Raw genomic sequence first — 22720 nt, forward strand, 5'->3', positions numbered from 1 at the left:
TGTGCCATACAAAACATGTGATATATTTGTTAACAGAATGAGAAATCAGGGAACTGTAACTACTTCTAATTGCAGGCCCCACTTGAACTTGCAGTCCAGCTGAAATAAGATTATTTTAAAGTGCAGTACTTGGAGGGAATGCTTAAGTGGCAGCCTGTCTCCGATAAAGCCCTGATGTTTCAGGGTGCCATCTGCGGTGCCCGCTTCCATCTTCCTCAAATTATATAGTTACTTAAATAAAAATACATCTTTCAAAAGAAGTTTGCGTTGACTGCTGCCAGATATCTTGCTTTTGTTGATCTAGAAATTTAGTTTGTATTTCATTGCATCTGGTCTGTTGTAGGTTGTTGTTTCACATAATGCTTTCTGTGAAGGCATGGAGTTCATATTATTTTTGTCCACTGTTTCTAATTATGCAGCAGTACCGTGTAGGCTGTACAGTTGTGTTACAGCACTAAGGAATCCTTTTGGGCCCGAGTTAATAAATTAGCTACCAGGGAAGCATTATTAATTTTCAAAACCAGCCATTGCCTGTGACTCTGATGGTACTAGAGGGAAGCACTGAAATGAGATGTAACCACTGCAGGCCCCATGCTACAGAACAGAATTACTTTAGGTGACATCTCTTTCAGCAGTATATGGCTGCCTGTCCAGCAGACACAGGTTTGCAGGAGTGATCACAACTCCCTTTTTTGCAGCTTTATTTCATGTGTGTTGCAACAGAGAGCTTGCATGGCAGGTCTCTGTTAGGGCTATGGACCTACCTGCAGTTTGATCCTAAGTCACTTGCAACACACAAAGCAAAGTCTCAGTGTACACATTCACATGCGAGTAAGGTCAAGTACCGCTACAATTTTGAAGTCCCCCAGTAAAGGCAGTAGTTGCAAGGATTATTCTTTGTCTGATTTATACTAGCCAGTTAGGATCCCATTCCCAAGTCTTAATCATAGAATAGTTTGAAGAGGACCTTTAGAGATCACCCAGTTCAATCCCTGCTCAAAGCAGGATCAGCTGGAACAGGTTGCTCCAAGTCTCCTCCACTTGTTTGGTTTGCAGGTTTTCTTTTTCTTCTAATGAATTTTTCCCCAAACTTGTATTTTCTGTATGAATACTTGTGTAGTCTGAGACAGAAAAACGGGAAAAAATAGAAGGGGTTTTTAGCCCTGAGTGCAAGAAATCTTGATAGCAGCTTTGTTTTAGCACAGCAAATCTATATACCTCTGGTATATCTACTGATGAACTTTGTGGACAGGCAGGTCTGGGCTCACCAGTGTCTCATCCTGCCTCCAAGTTGTCTTGTCATTGCTAGAATTTTTACATTGTATGAAAATGTGTTCTAGTAAGCTGCTGAGGGAACATGGGTGATTTAAGCCAACATGTTTACCTTTGCAGTAGGCTGTAATAACACATGTGGTTAAAGTAGCTCCACTGACAAGCAGTAATTCATTAAAGCTGAGCACTCAGTCATATATCCCAACCTGAATCCAAGCCAGGACATTCAGCAGTTTTGATGCTGCGGGCTAGATGCCAGTTTGGGGTTATGTCTGGAGCAGTCACACTGATTTCCAGGCTTGCATGGATTCACCAGTAATAGAGTAGTTAAGTACCATGGCTCGTGCGTGCACAGCGAGAGAGAAATGTCACTTGGACATTAGGATGAAGTTGTCCTGTGAACAGAATATACACTGCTCCCAGAAGCACACCTAGATCTAGATAATCAACAGCCTCTGTTGTAGCTGCAGGCAGTGTAATTGTTGCTTTCCTTAGTTATGTTCTACTTGTTTTTGTGAGAGATCTGTGGAGGCGGTGGGAATTTGACACTGGTGGTATGCCAGGGTAGAAGAATGTCTGCAAAGCTTTGCTAGGTGGGAAGTTCTCATAGTAGGAAAGAAGGAACTGCATTCTCCATCCATTAAGAGAAGGAGCAGGAAAGCATACGTGAGAAAAAGAAATTTATACACTTTTATGTTTTGTTTTCTGCAGATTTCCAGAGCCACAGACATGAAATAATTTATGTAACAGTAATTTCAGACACCTGAGAATTTTAAAGAAAATCCTCTGCATAAAACATACTGCTAAACAAACAAAAGAAAATCTGCTAAGAAGTTCTCTTTTGAACAATACACTTAAATAATGTACTGGATCACAAAGAGCATGTGATATACTTGCATTCATTATGGGTGTTAAGTTTTCTGCCAAGTGAGACTTGGTTCTAATAACATGCTGCTGCTGTGACTGTCAGGACTGCTCTTTACGTCACTGCTGGCAAATATATTTCTTTTTCTGACAGCATTTTAAATCTTGACTCTTTTACCCTTGAACGTTCAAACTTAATTTTTATGTTCGTGATCCAAGTCATGAAAGGCTTTGTACAGCCATTATGAGAGACAAAATGCAGCAGAGGTGTGTAATGCTCACCCCCAGGTGAAGAGCCAGCCACCCATCCTAGAAAATGGGGCTGAGAATTGGGCCTCTGTAGTGGATCTGTTTACAGCATTGAATCACCATGCCAAAGGAAGAGGGGGTTGATTGGATCAGGTCTGCTGCTCTTGTTTATAAGCAGTGATTTAGTAATGCTGCAGACTTCTTTCTCTAGAATGTGTGGGTTTTTTTGAAGCAGTGCAGTCTGTTAATTTTGGCAGACTGTTCTGATAGTAGAAGGTGCCTAAGTAGAACTTCTTCAGAATTTCTAATTACTCTATTTGTTCTTATTTCTGAGGTATAATGTAGGACTGAAACAGTAATGTGTTCTCTTGTTATTTCCACCCCATCTCCTTCTAGATTTCAGATGCTATAGACCATCTTCAAGAGGCCCTGCAACTGTGCAAAGATGACATGAATTCACTTCATCTACTGGCCCTCCTCTTTTCAGCTCAGAAGCACTATCAGCATGCACTGGATGTTATCAACATGGCTGTCGTTGAATACCCAGAAAGCTTTAGGTAAGAGTTGTTACCTGGTGCCATATACCCAGTCAGCAGTGAACTGCTCACTAGCTCTGTTGCTCTCAGTTACACGCAAGGAGCCTGTTAAATCACGTGTGTTACAGGTATGTCACTCTCCTCCTGGAGAAGGTATTCTTTTACTTTGTCTTCATGGTCTTTCTGTAATCCTTACTCTTGCTTGCTTTTCCAGTATTTGTCTTTCTGTTTTGTGCTGATGGCGTTGTTTCCCATACATCTCCCTGGAGTTTTTTGTATTTCACTTTAGATGTGGAGAAAGAAGCGTGAGACAACCATGACAACGTCTGTATCACAAACAATTTTATATTTGGTAACTTCGTGGTTGAAAACAAACAGATTTTTCTTGTATTGACCATTGTTTTGATGCTCATCTATGACACAGTTGGCTGCAATATCACAGCTGGGGAAAAAGATCAGCTGAAAATCACAAGCTGTGATAATGTATAGCTGAGAGGAAGGGTGGTTTGCCTGCCTAGGAGTAAGTTTGAATCAGCACAGACTTCTTGGAGCCAAAGGCTTCTACTGTTCTATGTTTGACTCAGACCTTCATCCATCTGAGGGAGGCAAATTGAATTCCATGCAATTTACTGTCGTGACCTTTCAAAACAATGAATTTGTCTGTTCTGTGCAAAAATTAAAGCTACTGTAATAGTCTCTGGTGATTTCATACTAGCTGAGTTTCTCAGCCAAACTGTAGAAAATCCTGTTGCATTGCTGGAAGACCAACTTCCATTCAGAATTGCCTGTACTTAAATGGTGTTCTAAACCTGTGCATCATTGTCTGTAGATAGCCTGCATTCTCAATAGCAAGAGGGAGCAGCCTCCACAGGTTTAGTCCAGCAGCTGTGTGGAATATTGTCTAAACAGAGCAAAGGAAGATCAGAGGAAGATCGAGGCTGTCTAAATGCTTTAGAATGCTTGAATGCTTTAGGATCTTTTAGAATTATGGTGCCATGTCAACACATAATGTTTTTATTGCAAGCTGCATGTTGCCATTTAAAATAGCTTTTCTGCCTGTGTTTTTGAGGTCAATTACTTTGTGTATGTGAGGAGCTAAGACTGTCAGTGCACATCTTTGAGAATGAAGAGGAAATTAGTAATGGAAACGCTATTAAAATGATGCCAATGTCTCTTCAGAGTGTGAACATAGGTATGACTGAAGCAGGAAATAGCCCAGTGGCTGCTGAATTGTATTTTAGGGTTTTAATGTAATAAACATAGTAAAAAACCCTCATACAGTCAAAGGTCACATTGTACAGTCGAAGATCTGATTTTGAAAGTCTGTTGAAAGCTACAAAAACACCTAAAGATACACAAGACAGCAGTGACAGAGAAAGAGGTTGTTTATGTCAGAAGAAGAGTGTTTGCCTTGTCTGATTGACCAAGTGACCCATCATGTCCTGGATCTTTCCCCCAGCAGTTACTGATTATTTATGTTTCAGGGAGGACAAAACATAAAAAGCATTATATGCAAAGTAGCTTGGAGGACTGCTGGGTGGGTTCCTTTGTGCTGTCTGGTAATCTGATTTCCCCAAAGCTGAGAAGAATATTATCTCTTGTGTTTCTGTGAGTGCAAATCTCTGTATGCACAAAGACTTTTGCTGAGGAGTAGCAGAATAGGTTGTTTTTGATAGAAACCACTGGTGTTGATAGTGAAGGCCCAGGTTCATGCTTGCTCCTAGACACAGCCTTGCTGAAGTGTGTTCCTTGGAAAGGGCCCCTCTTTGCTCCTTGCATGCACAGGGCTGTGTGACACGGCTGGCACTGAGACTCAATCACAGGTACACATGGATGGAGGAGTAGGGGCTGGCTTCTTGCCTCTGCCATGTGACTACCCTGTCTCCATGTGGGTCTTTCTCTAAACCAGCCAGCAAATAACTCATGAGTGAGGGAATGGAGAAAGAATGTCAGAGTTGCAAGGCAAGAAAGAAGAAAAGCTTAAAAGAGTAGAATTAAAAAAGTGTTTCTGGAAAAAGGAATTGGAATCCAATAAGGAGGGGAAAAGCAAGAGTAACAGTGTACGTCTTTGGTGTGTACAAATTTGAAAAAATTCTAGGCTTTCTAGTGCAGTTTATGCTAGAAGGGCTTTACTGCTTTGTAAAAGCTCTTTGAAGGGACAAAGACCTGATGCTATTGTGTATCTCCAGTTGCTACTGCCTTACAGAAAAATGCTAATAAATTTTACTACTGTATGGAATGACTACAAGATGTTTCATGTAAATAGTGTAGGCAAGTTCAACTGCCTGATTTTAAAGCTGTATTTAAAAGTGGTTGATTATTTTTCCCCACTTCACATTTATATGAACCGAGCAACTGTGTAATGTGGTGCCTGGGGGCTCCCTTCCTAATGACGTCTCTTTTTGGAAGCACGGTTTGATGGCATGTATCAAGAAAAGATGATGAAAGCTGTATTAAAGGACCTTAGGGCTCTGTAGATGGCAGAGAAAAAGCCCAGAAGCATTACCTAGATGTATACCCTAAATAAAAGAAAGCATAAGATACAAAAAATTAAGGACTTAGCTGACCCAACCTACAGCCATCTCATACTGTTTCATTGGTCTTTGTATGTAATTAAGATGAGGTAGTTCCTCCTTTTTTTGTTTTTATATTAAATTATCTTTCGTTACAAATTTTAAAGAAATTTTTCAGGGTAGTTCACGTAGTTGGTTGGTGGCTGAAGCAGTTGGAAAAAATACACTGCATTGCTAAGCTAACACACAACATCCTTTGGCATCAACCTCATAATAGTGACCCAAATATGTCTGAAAGTGCCCCTTGTTCATGTGTTTAAACATTTACTGCACATTTCTGAGGTTGATGTGGTGCACAGGGAGGAGGTATGTGAAACGTAGGCACTGAATACAGCGAGAGATGCAGTGGTTTGGACTGAGCTGTTGAAGAGGACCTGGATATCCAGAAGGCACAAAATGAACTTAGGAAGATGACTTCTTGAAAGGTGGCATATAGTAACAAATCCATTACATTACCATCAGTGAATGACTGACTGAATTTGAACACTTGAAGGTACTGTCAAGTAATGACAGAGGAAGACTTCATAAAGGAAGGATGAGAGCCAGCTATGCTGAACACACTGCATGCTGCAGGGAGCCAGAAGAAATACACTGTCGTGCCATGACTATAAAATATAGAAATAGCAACCTTTACATGGAAGGTATCATCTGAAAAATTGCTGACATCTGTGGGGTGAGACTGCCCAGGATTAAACTTAGTGATTTTACATCCTGTTGATGACGGTATGCTTTTAAAAGAAGCGAATGAATGCAGTACCAACAGTTGGCTTTGGTATATAATTTTGAAAGGACTGGCTTCAGCACATTTGGGTAAGAAGATTCCTGTCAGCATCAAGTGTGTCCCCTCCAGGTCAGTAATGCTAATCATAAGCCTTTCTGACAATGGATTCCTCTGCTTTTTTTCCAGCTCAAAGGCCAGCCTTTTGGTCAGTGTTCTAGCTGAGTCTGGCAGCGATTACCTCTGCAGGCTTGTCTCAGGGAAGAAATAATGTTAGTGACCACTCCTTTGCCCTTCAGGTGATCTTCTTAAAATAATTCATTGTTTATTTAGAAAGAATTTCACTTTTTTAAAGTCTGTGTCCACACCTCACAATGTTCCGTGCAGAAGTCCCGTGGGTCTAGCAGGGTGCAGAATCCACCACAGAGCCTAACATGCTCCTTTATTTTCAGCTGGTAATATTTCTTCCTTCCAGTTTTGCTTGTGTGTCTTTGCCTTCCTGATTCAGCCACTCTTCCAAACACTGTTTTTGGTCTCTGGTGATCTTTTAGCTCTTGATTGGTTAGCTTCCAGCATTGGAAAAAAAATTAAAATCTATACCAAGTATAAAGTTGGAAATAGTATATAAATTTTTTGGATACTCTGTTGCTCCCAGACTGCTTATCCAAACCTATTCTGTTGTTCACCAGGTAGTTTTCTGTCTCCTGGATGGCTCCCCATTAAGTTAGAAGAACAATACAATCCTCTGGCATAACATGTCGCATCATCTAATTGCTGCCCAATGTGATGGTGAATATTTTGTTAAATGATTGTGTCTCTGTAGCAATTCTGCATGTTGCACAGGAGTTGTAAGTCTCTTAAATGAACAAATCCTAATATTCCTTCTCTTTCTAGACTATAAGTAACTGTTGCTCCCAGAATCTGTAAACTAGTTATAAAGAGAAATAACAAAACTTTTGGGAAGCACTGCTGTTCTACACATAAAGACTCAAAAAGAAACAGGTGGGTTGGTGTTTTGGAGCAATGTAGCTGTCAAATGCAGGTGCTTTTGTTCTACAGAAAGCTATCACAAAAGTAATTACTGTAAATGTAGCGAAAAAAAGCTCAGAAGGCCAAGCAATATTAAATGGGTATCCTGGAGAGTGTTTATAAAAAAGGAAGTAAATTTTGCTTGGGGAATTGTGTGTGTTGTCTTGGTGGTGTTCTAGAAGAAATGTTTTTTTTGCTACAGCCAACCCTCAAAATATAAAGTCCTCTTCAAGATTAGAAGTGGCTTACTGACAGAAAATGTCCTTGACTTCATCACTGCTATATTAACTAAGGACATGTGAAGTAATCATCTGGCAAGATTTGTCATAGTCTGGTACAGACTTACTGTGGGGAGAGCTATTCTGTGGAATATAAGCAATGTCTTTTACCAGGTGCTTCCATTTGCCTCAAAAAAAACCCCCAACCCTGATGTAAAATCAGGATCTCAAAATGCAGGATTAAACTGGCATTTCCAATTTGAATTCTCTTTCCATTGCTTGTCAAGCTCTTTCTGTGTGTTGAAAGTAAACAACTCGTGCCTTCTTTGAGCTGTATCTTTATGGGCACTGGTAGAGTCCTCCAGTATTGTTGACAGCAGTAAAATAGATCTGTGTTCTTGCCTGTACTCTTCATGGAGAGCATGGGGTCAGTTGTCCCTCAGTCGATGGTTTGCCCACCTTTGTGTTATGGCTGATCTGCACTACCACTGTTAAGTGAAGGTAGCTGTGCCTCCTTCCCCTCCCACCTCAGCCCCAGGTATTACAGCTGTGCACACCCTGGAATGGTTTTACCACTTTTCTCATGGAAGTGGTGGTGGCCTCTTGGCTGTAGAGAATCAGATCAGCCCATTTATGTGATTCCAACTCATCATTAGGCAGGAGGCAAGGAAGTCAGTACATCTTGGTGAGAGAAGAGCTTGTTAGAATTATCAGAATGCTGTTTTGTTTGAGTTCCTCAAGGGTGTAAGATCTAAAGCAAGGATGGATTAATATTTTGGCTGTAGCATTTGATCATGCTAGACAACTTTTATAAATAGGATGTTCAAAACTCTTAAGGGTGGAGCTTTTGTAAGATGACTTCTTGTAATGGTGCGTTCACACCCTGGCTGGTGAGAGTGACCCAAAAATGATTTTATTTCTTTATTGACACCCCAGACAGTAATACAAAGTAATAAAAAATGGAAGAATGTGCTTGAGTGATATAACAGTACTGTGCTACAAGAATATAAAATGTGTTAGGCTTCTGTGATTCACTAAAGCAAGTGAGATGTGGAGATGGAAGGGTTGAGCTGGGGTTTTTGCTGTAGTAACCACAAATGTTTTCTTCTGGTTTTATAGAACTAACCTAAAACAACCTTGGCGATATATTGCAATAACCGGGACTATACTATGTAGAGCTAGTAGTGACGTTGAGTATTTGTATGGCAAATAGATGAAGGAAAAGCTTTAAGGTAGTCTCCTGACTTTTACTAAAGGTAACACAGATGCTTAAAGCTTAAAAAAGTTTAGTAATCCAAGGGTGCTTTTTTCTGGTTTGGATTTATTTCCAAGCTTCTGGCACTGCCCCCCCCACCCCATGATAAAGAACCAAAATGAATTCTTGAGTTACAGTATCCAAGATTGGATTCCTCTTTTGGCAGGTTCAAATTGACATATGCATGCTTCTCTAAGGATCACCGACAAAAATTCAGCAGGTGAGCATGTAGACTTCTATCCACTAGCTTAATGCAGTGGGAAGAAATACCCCCCTAGATAATGTCTGTTTGTGCCAGGAATGGATTTGTGTTAGTGTACGTATCGATCCCTCTTAAAATTACAGGGGTGTACTCAAAGGTAACTGGGGGGAATGCCATTCCCTCGTAGCACAGGGTTCAGTATCTGAATAAAAGGAGTTAAATGGAGCTTAGAAAGGAAACCTACTGCAGACTAATTTTCTCAGTCTGGTATGAAAAGAAGGAACAGATACGCACTTTTCCAGCCTTAACAGCAATAGTTCAAATCTTTCCTCTGGATGAAAAGTCAATTTTATTTCATAATAATTTTTTTCTCTAGTGTCTGAGTAAATGGCTACTGCCTCCATGCATTTAAGACCTTTGTAGTGAGCAGCAGTGCTTCTAGATGTTTGTTTTGGCATTGGAGAGGTAATGTTATGCAAATGCACAGACTTAAGAAATTTAAGAATAAATTCAAAAATGCAGGACTAGCATGGCTCATTTGAGTTACCAGCCACAGGTTCTGTGCTTCAGAGCTCTGTATATCTGCCTCACCAATGAGTTAGTACCCCCAACACACACTTTGCTCCCTACTAAGGGCCATTTTCTTTTGAACAGCTGCAGCATGTTCTGCTTTATATTCAAAGGAAGCCTTTAGGAGCCCTGACTGTCTACGCTGGATGCCAGAGTATATTGAGAAATAGCATGTGTGTATTATCTGGGCAGCAGAGTCATTGTCCGTAGGAACTTCTAGAAGTGGAGTTTAGCCACAGTATGTGCATGTAGGGGTTATCCAGGGTGAGAAGGGACTTAGTGATTGAGATCCCTGTGCTTTCACCAGGTGGTTTTGCGACCTCCAAAAGTAATGGAGATCCCAAGGAGAACCTAAGGCATGCTTGCTGCCTGGAAATCTAAAAGAGAACCAAGGTAGAAAAGTAGTGTTGGTGTGGGAAGCCCAGCTCTAAACTTTTCCCTCCTGCTGTGGGGCTACCCAGGTGTTCAGTGGGGCTGAATGGGGTGCCAGCTTTTATTAGCAGCTTCAGACAGTGATTCTGCTGGAAAACAAGGTTTTGGAGCCTTCCTGAAGTCCTTCAAGGCGTTCTCCATATATGGATAAAGGAGAAAACAAAATACCCTGCTTGTCTTTGTTTTTCATTGCTTCACATCTGGTGAAGGTGAAGGCTGTGGAAAGTCTGCTGTTAAACATACAGATACAATAATCTGAAATTGTTTCCTGAGGCTCTCAGAAACTGATTACCAGGGAAGTATAGGAGAATATTTTCTGAAATTTCTGAGACCTTTAAAAAGTCTAAAATGCAGGGATGATCAAGAGTCATGTTTTTGGTTGGGAATTGATTTTTGAGAATAAAAATCAGGATTCACTGAGAATTACTGTTGATAATACTCGCTGGAAAACAGATCCTGAAATATGGAGAGGCATGGATGTTAAGCTTAGCAAATTGCTTTTCAGTGCAGGAAGTGACTTTCCAAGAAGTCTGCAGTACAGTCAAGCTATGTTGTCTTGAGATGAGTAGAGTATAATGCTCCAATCGCTCAGTGAAAGGGTTGGCTTTTTTCTTTCCAGCTGGAAATTTCAGACTTGAATGACTTCTACTCTAAGGTCTTAGGAGTATTTATTTATCTAATGAGAAGAGCACAAAATGTTTTGATTTGTATTTTCTTCAAAAAGAAGAGGGAGGGGAATTTATTCAGATGTTCTGAAGAACTCACCAGGGAACACAAAGCAAGTATGGTAATTTTTCAGCCATAGATGTGGTTTTTACCTCCTGAAAACAGGGAAAGCCCTTGCTCTTTGCTGGCTTGGAAATACTTGCAGTAATTGGCAATAATTGCACCTTAGATGGTAAATCAGCTTCTGTTGCCATTGTCATTAATTTCTGCAGAACCAAATATGTTAGCAGGCACACTCATACTGTTTGATATTAGTCACTGTTCATGTTACTTAATATTTTAGTCTCTGTTAGTAAAGGAAAGATAATGATGAATGGAGATGTTATCATGGAGAGAGATTGTAACCTAGAAGTTCTGTGTTACCAACATGTCTTGGAAAATATCCTGACATATTTCATATTATGCTAACATTTTTACAGCATGAAACAGATAATATGGATAATTTTCATTTTCTCTATTCAATTTTACCTTGACTTGAAGCTTTCTGTTATGTATTAGTTCAGCATTAAATTTGTCATAAGGCTGTATTTTAGGAGGAAGAGGGAATATCAGGGTGGAATGCTAAACGGCCTAATCAAGCACCACAGTCATTAGCAGAGTTTTTTCCTACATACACCAACAGAAAATTCAATCCAGAATGATGCAAGTATGACATAGAATTGTGTTTCTGAGCACTGTGGCTGTACATGTGAACTGCTGGAAATGAATGCAGTGACCTCTATTCCGTATGTCTCTATCAGCTGGAGGAGTGGCAGGAGGTTGATACCTAGCACCTCAAATCAAGTTCATACCAGTAAGCAGTTGAACTGAAATTCATAGTGAATAGACTCCTGGACATTTTTTAATAATATTTTTTTTTATTTTATTTTTTCCTTCTCCTGCAATCTGGCCATTTGCCTTTACTTTCTGGGTGCTTGTGATGACTTGAGATGATTCTGTAGTTTTTCTTATATTTTTTCAGGACAAGGTCAATGTCTTTCCAGTGTTGGTAGGGTATGTAGAGCAGTGGGGGTCTGAAGCCAGCTGGGAATATACATGTCCCTGCAGTCTGCATAATGAACAGAAGAGATGACCAGTTGGCAAGGAACTGTGTTGCTGAATGGAGGAGGAAACCCTGCCTCCTGCCCCATGAGTTTCATCAGTCAGTCATTTTGTATGATTCTCCAAAATGCAGGCACTTTGTGTTGGGAAGGAGAAGGAAAAATTCTTTGCTTGGCATTTCAGTAATGTTTAAGTGTGCAACAGTGCACAGTAGGAAAGACATAAGCCAGCATGAAACAAAGGGATACAGTACGGCTGTGAGGATCATCTTTAAAGTCTTCTCCAGCCCTGCACAGACCTCTGCAGCAGAAGTGCTTTGAGAGGCCAGCGTGATTGCAAAATGGCACTTGAGGAGAAGGACATGCAGTGTCTCCCACCCCAAGGTACAGGTGCCAGGGACTGTGGCCCCACCAGGAGGAGTGGTGGCACTCCCTGCCAGACGAGGGTGCAGAAACGACAGATGGGCACTGAGTAGCCTGAATCTTTGAGCTTCTGTGAGGCAGCTGTTAAGAATGAGAACTTGCAATAGCTTAAAAAAGCTGCAGCAGAGGTATCAGTAAGAACCAGATTTCTCTGATGGCAGGGCGGCCTGGAAAAGGGGCAGGGATGCAGCACCACAGCAGGCAGAGCGCTGGCGGTAACTAGCGCTGCGTGGCAGGCAGGGACTCAGAGCGGCAGGGCCAGGGGTTTTCCTGGCCCGCACAGAGTAGTCTCCACGGCTTAGATGTCCCATGTACTGCGTTCAAACAAAGCTGCCACGAGTGTGCACCTCAGGAAGCCGCTGGTAGGTGGCGTCGGGCCAGTGCTCGTTGAGGGTAGTTCATGCTGCTGCCATCCAGCTGTGCTGATCTCACCCCTGGAGGATTTTTAATCTATGTGGGATTGCTTTAATCTGTGCTCTTCCTATGTCTTTGGAAGGAATGGCTCCTGAGAGGAGGAGCATTGAGTCGTTCTCTGCCTTTGAGCCACCCTCTGTAGTGCTGTTCCGTAGTAGAATTTGTTCAAAGCTGTGTACGCAGTAATATTGGGAGTTTATTGTTTGGAAGGATTTGTGGTTTGTTTGGTTTTCTTTGCATCCAGAGTGCTTGTGTGAATTAATGCTTCTTCATATACAGTTATATGTAAAAGTCAGGATTCATATCCTAAATTATCTTTCAATGAAAAACATTCTTGTGAAACTAAACTGGATGGTACATTTTCTTGTTTATTGCTCTGCTGTTGAAGCAGATGGAAATGTCTGGAGTCTCCTTTGTTGCCAGGGGTATAAACTATGTCCCATCTTAATCAAGAGGCTGCACATTGTCAGTTTGGAAATGCCAACTGAAGCAAGGTTTTTGTTTTTCAAGTCCACTTAAGGAAAAAAAAGATTCAATATATATGGGCTCTTTGGAGCCTTCACACCAGATTATTTTCAAATATATTAGGGATTGAAGCCTGCTCTACTAGCAACCCTGGAATTATGTTGCTTCTTTTTCTGTGGCAACCAGCAATTGCCTACTGCTTCACTGGTAGCAGGGGCGTGGTCCTGTGCAAGATGCCTGTGGGGAAGAGGAAGGGAGATCCTGTGGGATAATGATGTCCAAGCTTGTGTCATGCACCGTCTGGTTTTGCAGGGCAGGAAAACCTGCATTTTAAAGCCTGTGGTCTTTGGTGTTATTTCCCTTCTCCATACTGCCCTAGACAGGGTGTATTTCTTAGTTTTGGCAGGCAGATTTTCTCCCACATATGTAAGACTGCTTTCGAGCAAAGCCCCATTACATTTCTTCCAATTAGGGGAAAAAAGAAAGAAAAAGCAATATGCATCTGGATCAAACCATTGTTTTAAAAGGTTTGTATGATACACAGAGAAAGGATGACAGCAAAGCAAGCTTGACTTAAGGCTTACCCTTTCACTTAATTTTTGGGGTGATTTAGGAACAAACGCGTTAAACTTCTGCAATGTTAGTTTATTATTTAGGCCTGTGATGATACTGTGAAGGACAGTATCTAAATAAGCTGCTGCAGGGGGATTTTATTCAGCTCATTAGCTGTGATAGCAACACTGAAAAGTGTACAGGGAATTCTAGTACAGATTTTTGATGTTCTAGAGGTCAGTCTAGTCTTAAAAGAAAAAATAACTTCTTCACATGCCTCACTGGCTCAAAACATGCCTAATCCTTGCAAGGTTTTTTTTCATTGATGTTCATCAGTTATTAATTTAGGCTTTCGTCATCTCTCCACCTGTATCTCCAGCAAACTTCTAATGCAAAAACTGTGTTTTAGATATGGCAATATCTACTTCTGATCTCATTGCCTAATTGGCCTCTGCACATGGCAGAGCCAGTGTCTTGTTTTATATGGTTTAGCAACTTGCACCCTGAACCTGGAAATTCTGGACATCAACAATATTGTAGCTGAACAATCATTTATTTCTTCTCTAACACAGTCTAAGCCACAGTACAGTGTAAAGTTGCAGTGCCACAAAATGATAGAAGCAGTACTCACAAATGATGTATTTCAGCAGGTACTCATTATTTGCCTACATAGACAAAGCCATTAGTCTGGGATTAGTTGCCAGACATACAAGGGACAGAAATCATGGTTTTAGGTGTCACTGCGAGCACTGTTATTACAGGGAAGAACCGATGAAGCAATTCTGTATCCAAACAGTACCTTAAGAAAATCGTGTTTCTTACAGGGTAGGGCAGATTTGCTCTTAAGCACTTATGAGGCTGTAATAAGCTGTAAGACTGGTTGCAGTTAATGTCAGAGCTGAAAAAAAAAGTGTTGCTCAGTCATTAAGGACAAAGCCCTGTAGAGGTTCTCACAAATGAATGAATAAATTCGAAATGCTTCCTCTGATGTGTGAACTCTGAAATTAACACCACACTAAGAATAGTACAGGGTGTCAGCACTGAGGGCGGAAGGGAAAGAGAAGATACTCTCTTGCAGTCTCCTGTAGCATTCAAATTGCTTAAAGCTTAAGCTAAGTAGCATAAATGGCTACATCTGCCATTTCAGAAGTTAACTAAATAGTGCTGTAGTAGAAATATCCCTGATCATTGGCTTGACCCTAACCTTGAGCAGTGCTTGCTGCAGGAAAGCAAGTGTACAAGCGGATGTATTTTCTGACCTTGGCACTTGTTTAGTGCTTATAGGCACTGGCAAGCAGCTTCTGTGTGGGCTGTTGGCCTTTTAAGAAAACGCTTAGTGCCTGGATTTCAAGCTGAAGGGAAGGAAAGCCGCGCTGTTTTGCCCTACCCAAGTAGGGGAAAAAAGCACAGCTGAGAATGGTGCAGATGGCCTGAAGCAGACTGGCACATTGTACTGGAGTATCAGCATCAGATGACTACCTTAAAAAGTGAGGTTCTCTCATCTCCCTGTTTTCACTGGGGATCTCTTAAGCTGCTTTTCCAAGATTATCCATAATAGCAGTTTGTCTAGCTGAAAATATCCCCCACAAGAACAAGAAGAAAATTATGTGAAACCAGAATATATTAAAGGCCAGGAAAGAGAGCATATTTTTTTTTTTTCTTACGGATGTTAAACTTCATCAAACTAAGCTGATAAAAATATAATGGAATAAGAAAAATTGCAGTGCTGCAGGATGTGTTTTCTACATGGTGCGCTTCCTGGCTCCAGGCATTTTTTCCCATCAAATTCAATGGTCAGTCAGCAGATTTTATTAAGGTTGATTGCCGGTTTCTCTTGTACCTCACAGCCACTGCTAAGAGCGTTAATTCTCCAGGGAGGAAGTCACTGCTCCCCTTGCACAGTGCACAGTCCATTTAAATTCCCTCACAGTTGTAGTGTGTATCGTGAACAATGTTGATTATGTTTTCAGCACTTAAATAGTGCTGCTAAACTGCTGCTCGAGAGTGTGCCCTGTTCAGCACAAAAGCATTTTGAGTTCGGGCTTGGAACAGGATTTGCAAAGGGGACTGAGCACAGAGCTGGTACTTTCTGAAGTTTAGGGCTGCAGTTGCGTCGAGGTTTTATATAACAAATACTTCATGCCTTAGTCAGGGCCACTTGTAGTGACAGTAACTATAGTAACAAAACAAAGTTTCTAGCTAGTGAAGGAGTATTTCCAATGAGCAGGACATCCGTTTCTGATCCAGCCCCTGAAATATGCTTATTTATCAGTTTTGTGTGCAATGCTATTTTAATAGCTACTACTGTATTTTCAAACATATTTAGAAATTTTCATTTGTTTGCTTTTGGTGTGGGTTTCCCCCCCCCCTTTTTCCTAAAACCTATGGAGGTTGCTCCTTTTGCCTTCAAATGGAAATGTTCTAATTATATTCCTGCTTTTTTAACTTGTTTTTCTAAAGAAATGGGGATTATGTAGTTGGGCTTTTTATACCTTGAACACTTTTGGAAATACTGGCTGATTTAAAACAAGTTTTGACAGTGTGTTAGAAGTCCTGAAGATAAGTTTCAGCAAATTTTCTAAAAGCAGCCTGCTGAGTCAAGGCTGGAGGGGGCAGGCAGAGCCGAGCCATGTGGTGCCAGGGTTAGCAGCCTCCAGCGGGGCAGTGGGGACAACACACAGGGACATGGCAGCAGCCCTGCCAGGGGGTGGTGGCTCTGGGAGAAGGGATGGCTGGGGGAAACAGAGACAGGTCGCACTGGGGGACAGGTGCAGAGGATGCAAATCTGTAGGAAGTTGCACACCACCTGGGAAAGGACAGTTTGTGGCATTTAAGTGAAGACTATAAATGCATACTGTTTGTTTCTGTGTCTTACCTGCTCATTTGCATGTGTAACAAATCATAGCAGCCTGAGTAAGGAAGGAAAGGAGAGATGCTGCAAGTGGTAATCAGCACATCTTAACAAAACCTGCACGTGTTGGAGGTGAGGTAAAAGGCTGGGGTCTCAGCAGGGCCTGCAGGAATGCACCTCTCTGGAAAACTAGGGAATGGCACTTCTTAGGTGTTCACAGAAATTCTGGCCTGAAAATGACAGTCTGGTTAAATAACAGGAGAAAGAATTTTTTTTTTTAAATTAAAAGGTCTTATAAAGCTTCAATGGAGAGCTTTCCTGTTACAAACGGGTGTTTTATGAGGAGCAGAAAGACATTTTTAAAGAAAGTGTGGCATTTGCTGAAGCAAGCTGAAAACACAGGAATGGCCCCAAAGCTGTGATTGCTTGGACAATCTGCCTGTGAGTTTCCTTATCTGGCTTCATAAATAAGTGCTGGTTTTTTAAAGGGATCCCTAACCCTCTCTTCTATTGTCTGTGAATTGTCTAAAGTTTGGTGACTTTCTCTTCAAATGGCTCATGAAACACCAATTCACATTATGAGCCTCCAATAAAACTAAATGTGGTACTGCACTGTATTTCCTCCTTGAAGCAACAGCTACTTGCTCCTACTAATTCTCCAGCCATTTGCTAGTAAAGTATTTGGAGCACCAGGCAAGGAAATGGAGCTGAGGAAAATAGAAGGGAAAAGAGTAAAAGAAAGCCAAAAATCTGTTCTTTGGAGTTGAAGGAAGGTAGAAATATCCACCTGAAGCTTTTATGTAGTTTTTTGGGGCTGTTCCTGTAACTCAGAAAATTGAGTAATTCACCTCTTCTGCATAGTGAGAGGTTGTTTTCTAACAGCAGACAGGGAGCAAAAAGCTGTTCTTTTGCAAAAAGCACATTTCCTAGATGGTGCATAACTGGAGTAAACCATTTCAGCTCCAGACTCCTTGCAATAATACTCTCTCTGAATTTCCCAGGAGCCTTGTGATGCATCAAACATTTTGTAATGACATTGTACACTGGTGAAATGCAGCTGTGCTTGGGAAAGAGTAGAACAGCTGTGTGACAAGGACCAATAGTACGTATCTGATGAGGTTGTGAAGTTAGGAAGAATAATCTGCAAACTGAAGTTGGCAAGATAGTTGTAAAGAAGCAGAATATAGAGAACAGAGGTGGAGTTTTACCATATCATTTGAGCTAGCACCTGTGTGAGAAATGTGACTTAGGCTCCTTAATATCTTCAGTTAATTAAGACTTGGGTTTTACATTTCATTTAAAATAAATGAATGTCCTAGCAAGGGATGGGATGGGTATTAAAATGTTTGAATCTTAAGGGGACAAATGTAATCTTAAAAGCTCCAAATAAAAGCAATTTAATTCGAAGTGTTAAGGAAAGCTGGCCATATATAAATGAATCTACCTCTTTCATTTGACAATTGGAAAGTTGGGTTTTTTTGCTTCCCTTAAATCAGCTACAGCACTAAATCCCATAATAGAACATTCTAAAATTAGTAGAACTGGCTGGCTTTTCTATCTTTGCTGCACAGTTCTGGTTAGGGTTATTAATGAAGAACTCAACTTCTGCCTTTCTCTCTGTTTTAATAAATTACTTATAGGATGAGTTAATGGAGGCAGTAAGTTTCAGGCTTCATGCTACTGTTTTGTTTTCCCAAGAGCATTTAACTTTATGTTGTAGTATAGCAGCTCTAAGAGTACAGCAGTTTCTGCACGGTGTCCTCTGCATAAGTGTTCTCCTGATCGGTGGCCAACAGACTGATGCTTGTGGATTGGACAGGTTCATCCCTTGGGTTTTTGTCGAACAAAATTCCCAAAGCTGAGATCACCATTCCTGGCAGAATGGTGGTAGTGTTGAAAACAGACAGCAGTACAGCAGTTGGCATAGTTCCATTCTCTGGGTACAAGGGCCTGAAATGCTGTAATCACTGCTTTTAGGGTTGTCCCTTTCTCCTTCTGCCAGTCCACCATGCTCATAAAAATGTGTCCATAGGTGCTTTGGGGACTGGTCTGTGCTACAAAACTTAAGAAAAATTGTCTAAGTATCTAAGCAGAGACACAAGAGCAGTCATAGTATTTCTTCCACTCTTGTAGTTTAGTCCTGCTTCCTGAGCAGCGATAATAAACCATGGAATGACTCATTTGACAAAGTAAGTTTAACTTATTTATGGCAGCAAAAGTAAAATTTGACAAGTGGATGTGTCCTGAGGCACAGCCCACGGGAGAGGAGAGGAGAGGAAGGGATGAGTCCAGTGCCCTGGCAGGTTTTTCACACTTACACAGGGAGTCTCACAGTTGCACTGTTTATCCAGGGAGGGCTCGTGTATGTGAGCAGAGCCTCTGTGCGCTGGTGCACATGCTGCCCACGGTGGAACGTGGTGTCTTAAACTGGGATGGAGCAGTTTGCAGTGGTGCAGAGCTGTACCAAGCCACATCAGGCTGCCCTGTCAGTGCAATCACCTGGTTTAACAAGAGGGAACACATAGCTTACATGGAGGCAAAATGTTTCAGTGGTTTAATCCATTTCCCAGGGTGGTCTTTGCTGGGTTAGCTCCTATAGAACTGTGTTACAGAGCAAACCAAGTACATGATGCGTTTTACAACATAGTGTCTCCATGGTAGCTTTTATGGACTTGGGCATTATATACTCTCTGGTGGTTGTGATGCAATGGCTTTGCAAAAGTGGTATTTTTGTACTTGAGGCTTCAGTTGTCCATTGGTTGTAGTCCTGAACATAAATACCAGAATTTGTATCCATAGGAAGCAGCAAATTGCTCAGAAGAGATGGCAATCTGAAGTACATAGATCTGCAGGGATTACTGAAGCAGACTTCAGCAGATTTGGGTCAGTCAAGCGCATCACATTATTATTTAGTTTTCAGTGGAGAAATGAAACTGTTTGGCTAGCTGGAATCACATTAAAAACTCTGCATTGACACTGACTGGATGGCAGGTATTACATGAAAAGTAGACTTGTACCTGGAGAGACCTGACAGATAGAGCTGTGATCTTGGCCTAGAACAGGAAGAGAAAGGCATTGGGGAAAATTTAATGGCAAAGCCAGTATCTCTGTCAAACCTGCCAAATGTCGCTACTGTAGAATCTCATTATAAATAAGGAACAAAATGGAAGAAAAACACAGGGGGAAAAAAAAATCAGTCATGCCATAAGCAATCACAAATCTGATGCATTAGGAATATGTCAGCTTCCAGCAGAGCTGATGTTTCTCCAAATTAATTCCTTCTCTGTCTCATTTATGCTAAAAGTGCACTGCAACTCACATGTCTCTACTTTAACTAATGTCTCTAGGGCCTCCAGGAAAAAGATGTCCAAGAAGTTTATTGACTGCTGTCCTGAATACTCTGTACAGATGTAATTTGCAGTACTGTTTCGTCGGCATGTTGGATTTTATGTTGCCATTTCTGTTGGAAAGAATCATTCGTGCAAACTGATGCAGGATATCCTTAACCTGTGGGTTGGAAACACTGCAGTTATCCTGAGTAAGGATATAGTTGCAGTGTCCTGGGATTGTGCAAGTGAGATACTTGTGCGTGCCTCCTGTGGCAGGGTTAGCAGTAAGCTATCCTAACTCTTTATGTCAGCCACCAACTTTACTTTTTCTACATGTGGCTTTACTTTCCTGGGTAGTGACACAGAGCTGGGTAGTGGCTGAGTCAAAACCACAGGCTGTGTGTGTGAAAGCAGTAATTCACTGCTGTAGCTGCCTCATTCAGTCTGCGTACCAACCCGCCCTTCCTACAGTTTTGTCTTTAAAGATCCTTTTATATGGCAGATGGACTTGATACTTTCACATCCTCTTGCCCTTCCCTCTCAGTTCTAATTTTAGCCCAGTTTGGGCCTGTGACTTGACAAACACTTGCAAAATGCTCTCTGCCATTCAGCTTGGTGTGTGTATATACTGAGGCTTTCATAGCTAGTCTAGCCATTTCACTTCTTCTTGGAGTCATCTTGTGCTGAAGCCTGATGAACAGGGTAATTACTTGAAAAAGGATTACAGCTCTGAGTCTTTTCCACTAAGGCTGAAGGAAGCTGTTACTTCATCGTATATTAAATGGCACATGATAATTTTAAGCACCTTCTGGATTTCTAACGAATTAAATCAAATCTGTTCAGGAGCAAAGAACACCGATTTTTATCTGTATCGTTCAACAGTTTTTAGCCAGTCTTTTTATAACAAGATTTAGTTTATGCCATATATCTACAGTCAAGGAAAATAAAAATATCGGCTCTTCCACGAATGCATCTTGGTGTTGGGAGTCTGTTTCAAAATGTCAGATTTCTGGTGCGTGCTGTGTATTTGAACCATGGTTCCTCTAGATGTCATTCCCTGAGGGAATTAATTATGATAGGCTGTATCACATACATAATGACAGGTTCTGTTAAGCTTTCTGGAGGAAAAACTAACAGTCAGGTCAGCAGACAGCCTGAGCACTTTCAGTTGCCTGGGAGTACTGAGTTCTGCACGGTGGCTTTTGGATATCCTTTCAGTAAGGTACTTAAGGGAAGGTGTGGACATATTAATGAAAATACAGTGCTCTCGGTGTGGTGCGAATGGAGGAGAGTACTATACCTGTGCTTTGGATGTATTGGCTTAGAAAAGAAAAGAAACAGAAATTAGATTGGGAGCTCTGAATTGCAGCTGGTTTGTGTGGTGGCCTTCTAAGAGGGAAAGTAAAGGCATACATAAATGCAAAGTGGTTTTTATGCCTAGTGGTAAATGGTAAACAGAAGAGTTACACTATTCTTAATACTTTTAGGTTGATACCTGTTCTTCCCCTTCAGAGTTACTTCCAGAAAAAACTGGAACATGCTGTTAACTTATCAGAAGGCACAGATTATAAATATACTCTTCTGATTTATCTTAGTGTGCTCTGATCTCTTACTCTGTAGAGGGCTCTGCACTGAGTTAACAGGATATATAACACTGGATAAACATGGGGATTTCATTGTGTTCAGATTTCAGTGAGTTCAGTCTGGCCTCTTTCTTGGCTGAGATGTTGAGGTGCAGGGTTTGACCTTGGGCTGCTGTGCTGCAGGGCTGCTCCACGATCAGCACTGGCAGCCCATGCAAGCCGGGCATTGCCGCGTGGGCTTTCTCTCCACAAAGGAGAACGGAAAGCATAGAGCTCTTCTCTGTGAAAGGCTGGGGCTTGCTGTGCATCATCGCTTCTGTTCCTTTCTTTGTTTCAGTTGCAGAATGTTTGTGGAAGTATGGAAGGCTGGAATTCTGCAAATGAATTATTTATTTAAGGGCATAGGGGGTCAGCTGATACAAGCTGATCAAACCGCACTGACCCTGCACTTCACTTCTTTGTTTATCTGATGCATGCTCATTTTTAGGGAGTTAAAGCTGCCTGAGCTTTTCTGACTTGAAGCTTGAGTGCCAGATCCTCAGCTAGTTTAAAAATACAAAAATCCATTCACTGCAGGTGAACAGAGCCGATTGCCTTCAGCTCACTGTCAGACCCTGCATGTTTAGTTCTTTTTACCTGTTTCATTACAGCTGTTAGCTCTAAGTTTTGGAACAGAGTTCAGTTTTAAAAGCACTGTTGTGTAAAAATTTGTAAAGGTCAGTGGTTGCTAAGTGCTGGACTGTGTCTCAAAAAAAACCCACCTTCTGTGGGTGGATGAAGAACACAAAAAGTAAACCAAAAACCAGCAATCCTGTCACCTGCACTGTACTGTGAAATGAAACCTCTTTTTCAGCAGTCAGACCTGGTTAATTCCAGCCAGCCTTTAAATTGTATTTGCCATTTTACACTAAGGTGGTTTTTTCAGGCTGTTACTGAAAGAAGGCCAAATATTTTTGAATGTTTAAAATGTAATTACTATGCATGTTTTCTCAAAGGATTTTCTTTAATCACATATGCAGTGCTTCAGATGTATAATATTTTGTCATCTTCTCTCAGCGCATGTGGAAGACCTGTCACACTGGGGTGTAATATATTGCAGAAAAATAATCCATTAATCTGATTTTAGGTTCAATCTGTTGTGGATTCTCTTTTTACTCTCAATTTGTTTTGTTTTGGTGTTTTTTACCATGCATATATATTTCTCACCTTTCTCTTAAGGCTTTAATTTTTTATTGACAGCTCTAATTGAAATTTGTTAGGTTTCTCTGACAGGTTGAGACTGCTGATTGTCACTTGTGAGCAGTGACTCACATTACTTGTACAGTGTAAAATGTACCTGCTGGAGTCATGCATGCAACAGTGCAGTTCAAATTTACAGCAAAGCTAAGGAATAAAGCTTCACATTTAATATACAGCCTG

The 22720-nt window shown here is 41.1% G+C and overlaps 1 protein-coding gene across 6 annotated transcripts in view; it reads left to right on the top strand.

Annotated features, from left to right (window-relative positions):
* The window catches only part of TTC7A (tetratricopeptide repeat domain 7A), a 172137-nt gene that overhangs the window by 77110 nt on the left and 72307 nt on the right, over window positions 1–22720 (top strand). For all 6 annotated transcript variants that reach the window (XM_042051890.1, XM_042051891.1, XM_042051892.1 and 3 more), the window contains one exon: window positions 2782–2942. In XM_042051890.1, the coding sequence (XP_041907824.1) occupies window positions 2782–2942 (161 nt within the window). The remainder of the gene's footprint in view (window positions 1–2781; window positions 2943–22720) is intronic.

This window comes from Corvus kubaryi, unplaced genomic scaffold, assembly GCF_017639235.1.
Source record: "Corvus kubaryi isolate FWS band 111438036 unplaced genomic scaffold, C.kubaryi_AGA036_p1.0 76, whole genome shotgun sequence".
NCBI classification, from domain to species: Eukaryota; Metazoa; Chordata; class Aves; order Passeriformes; family Corvidae; genus Corvus; species Corvus kubaryi.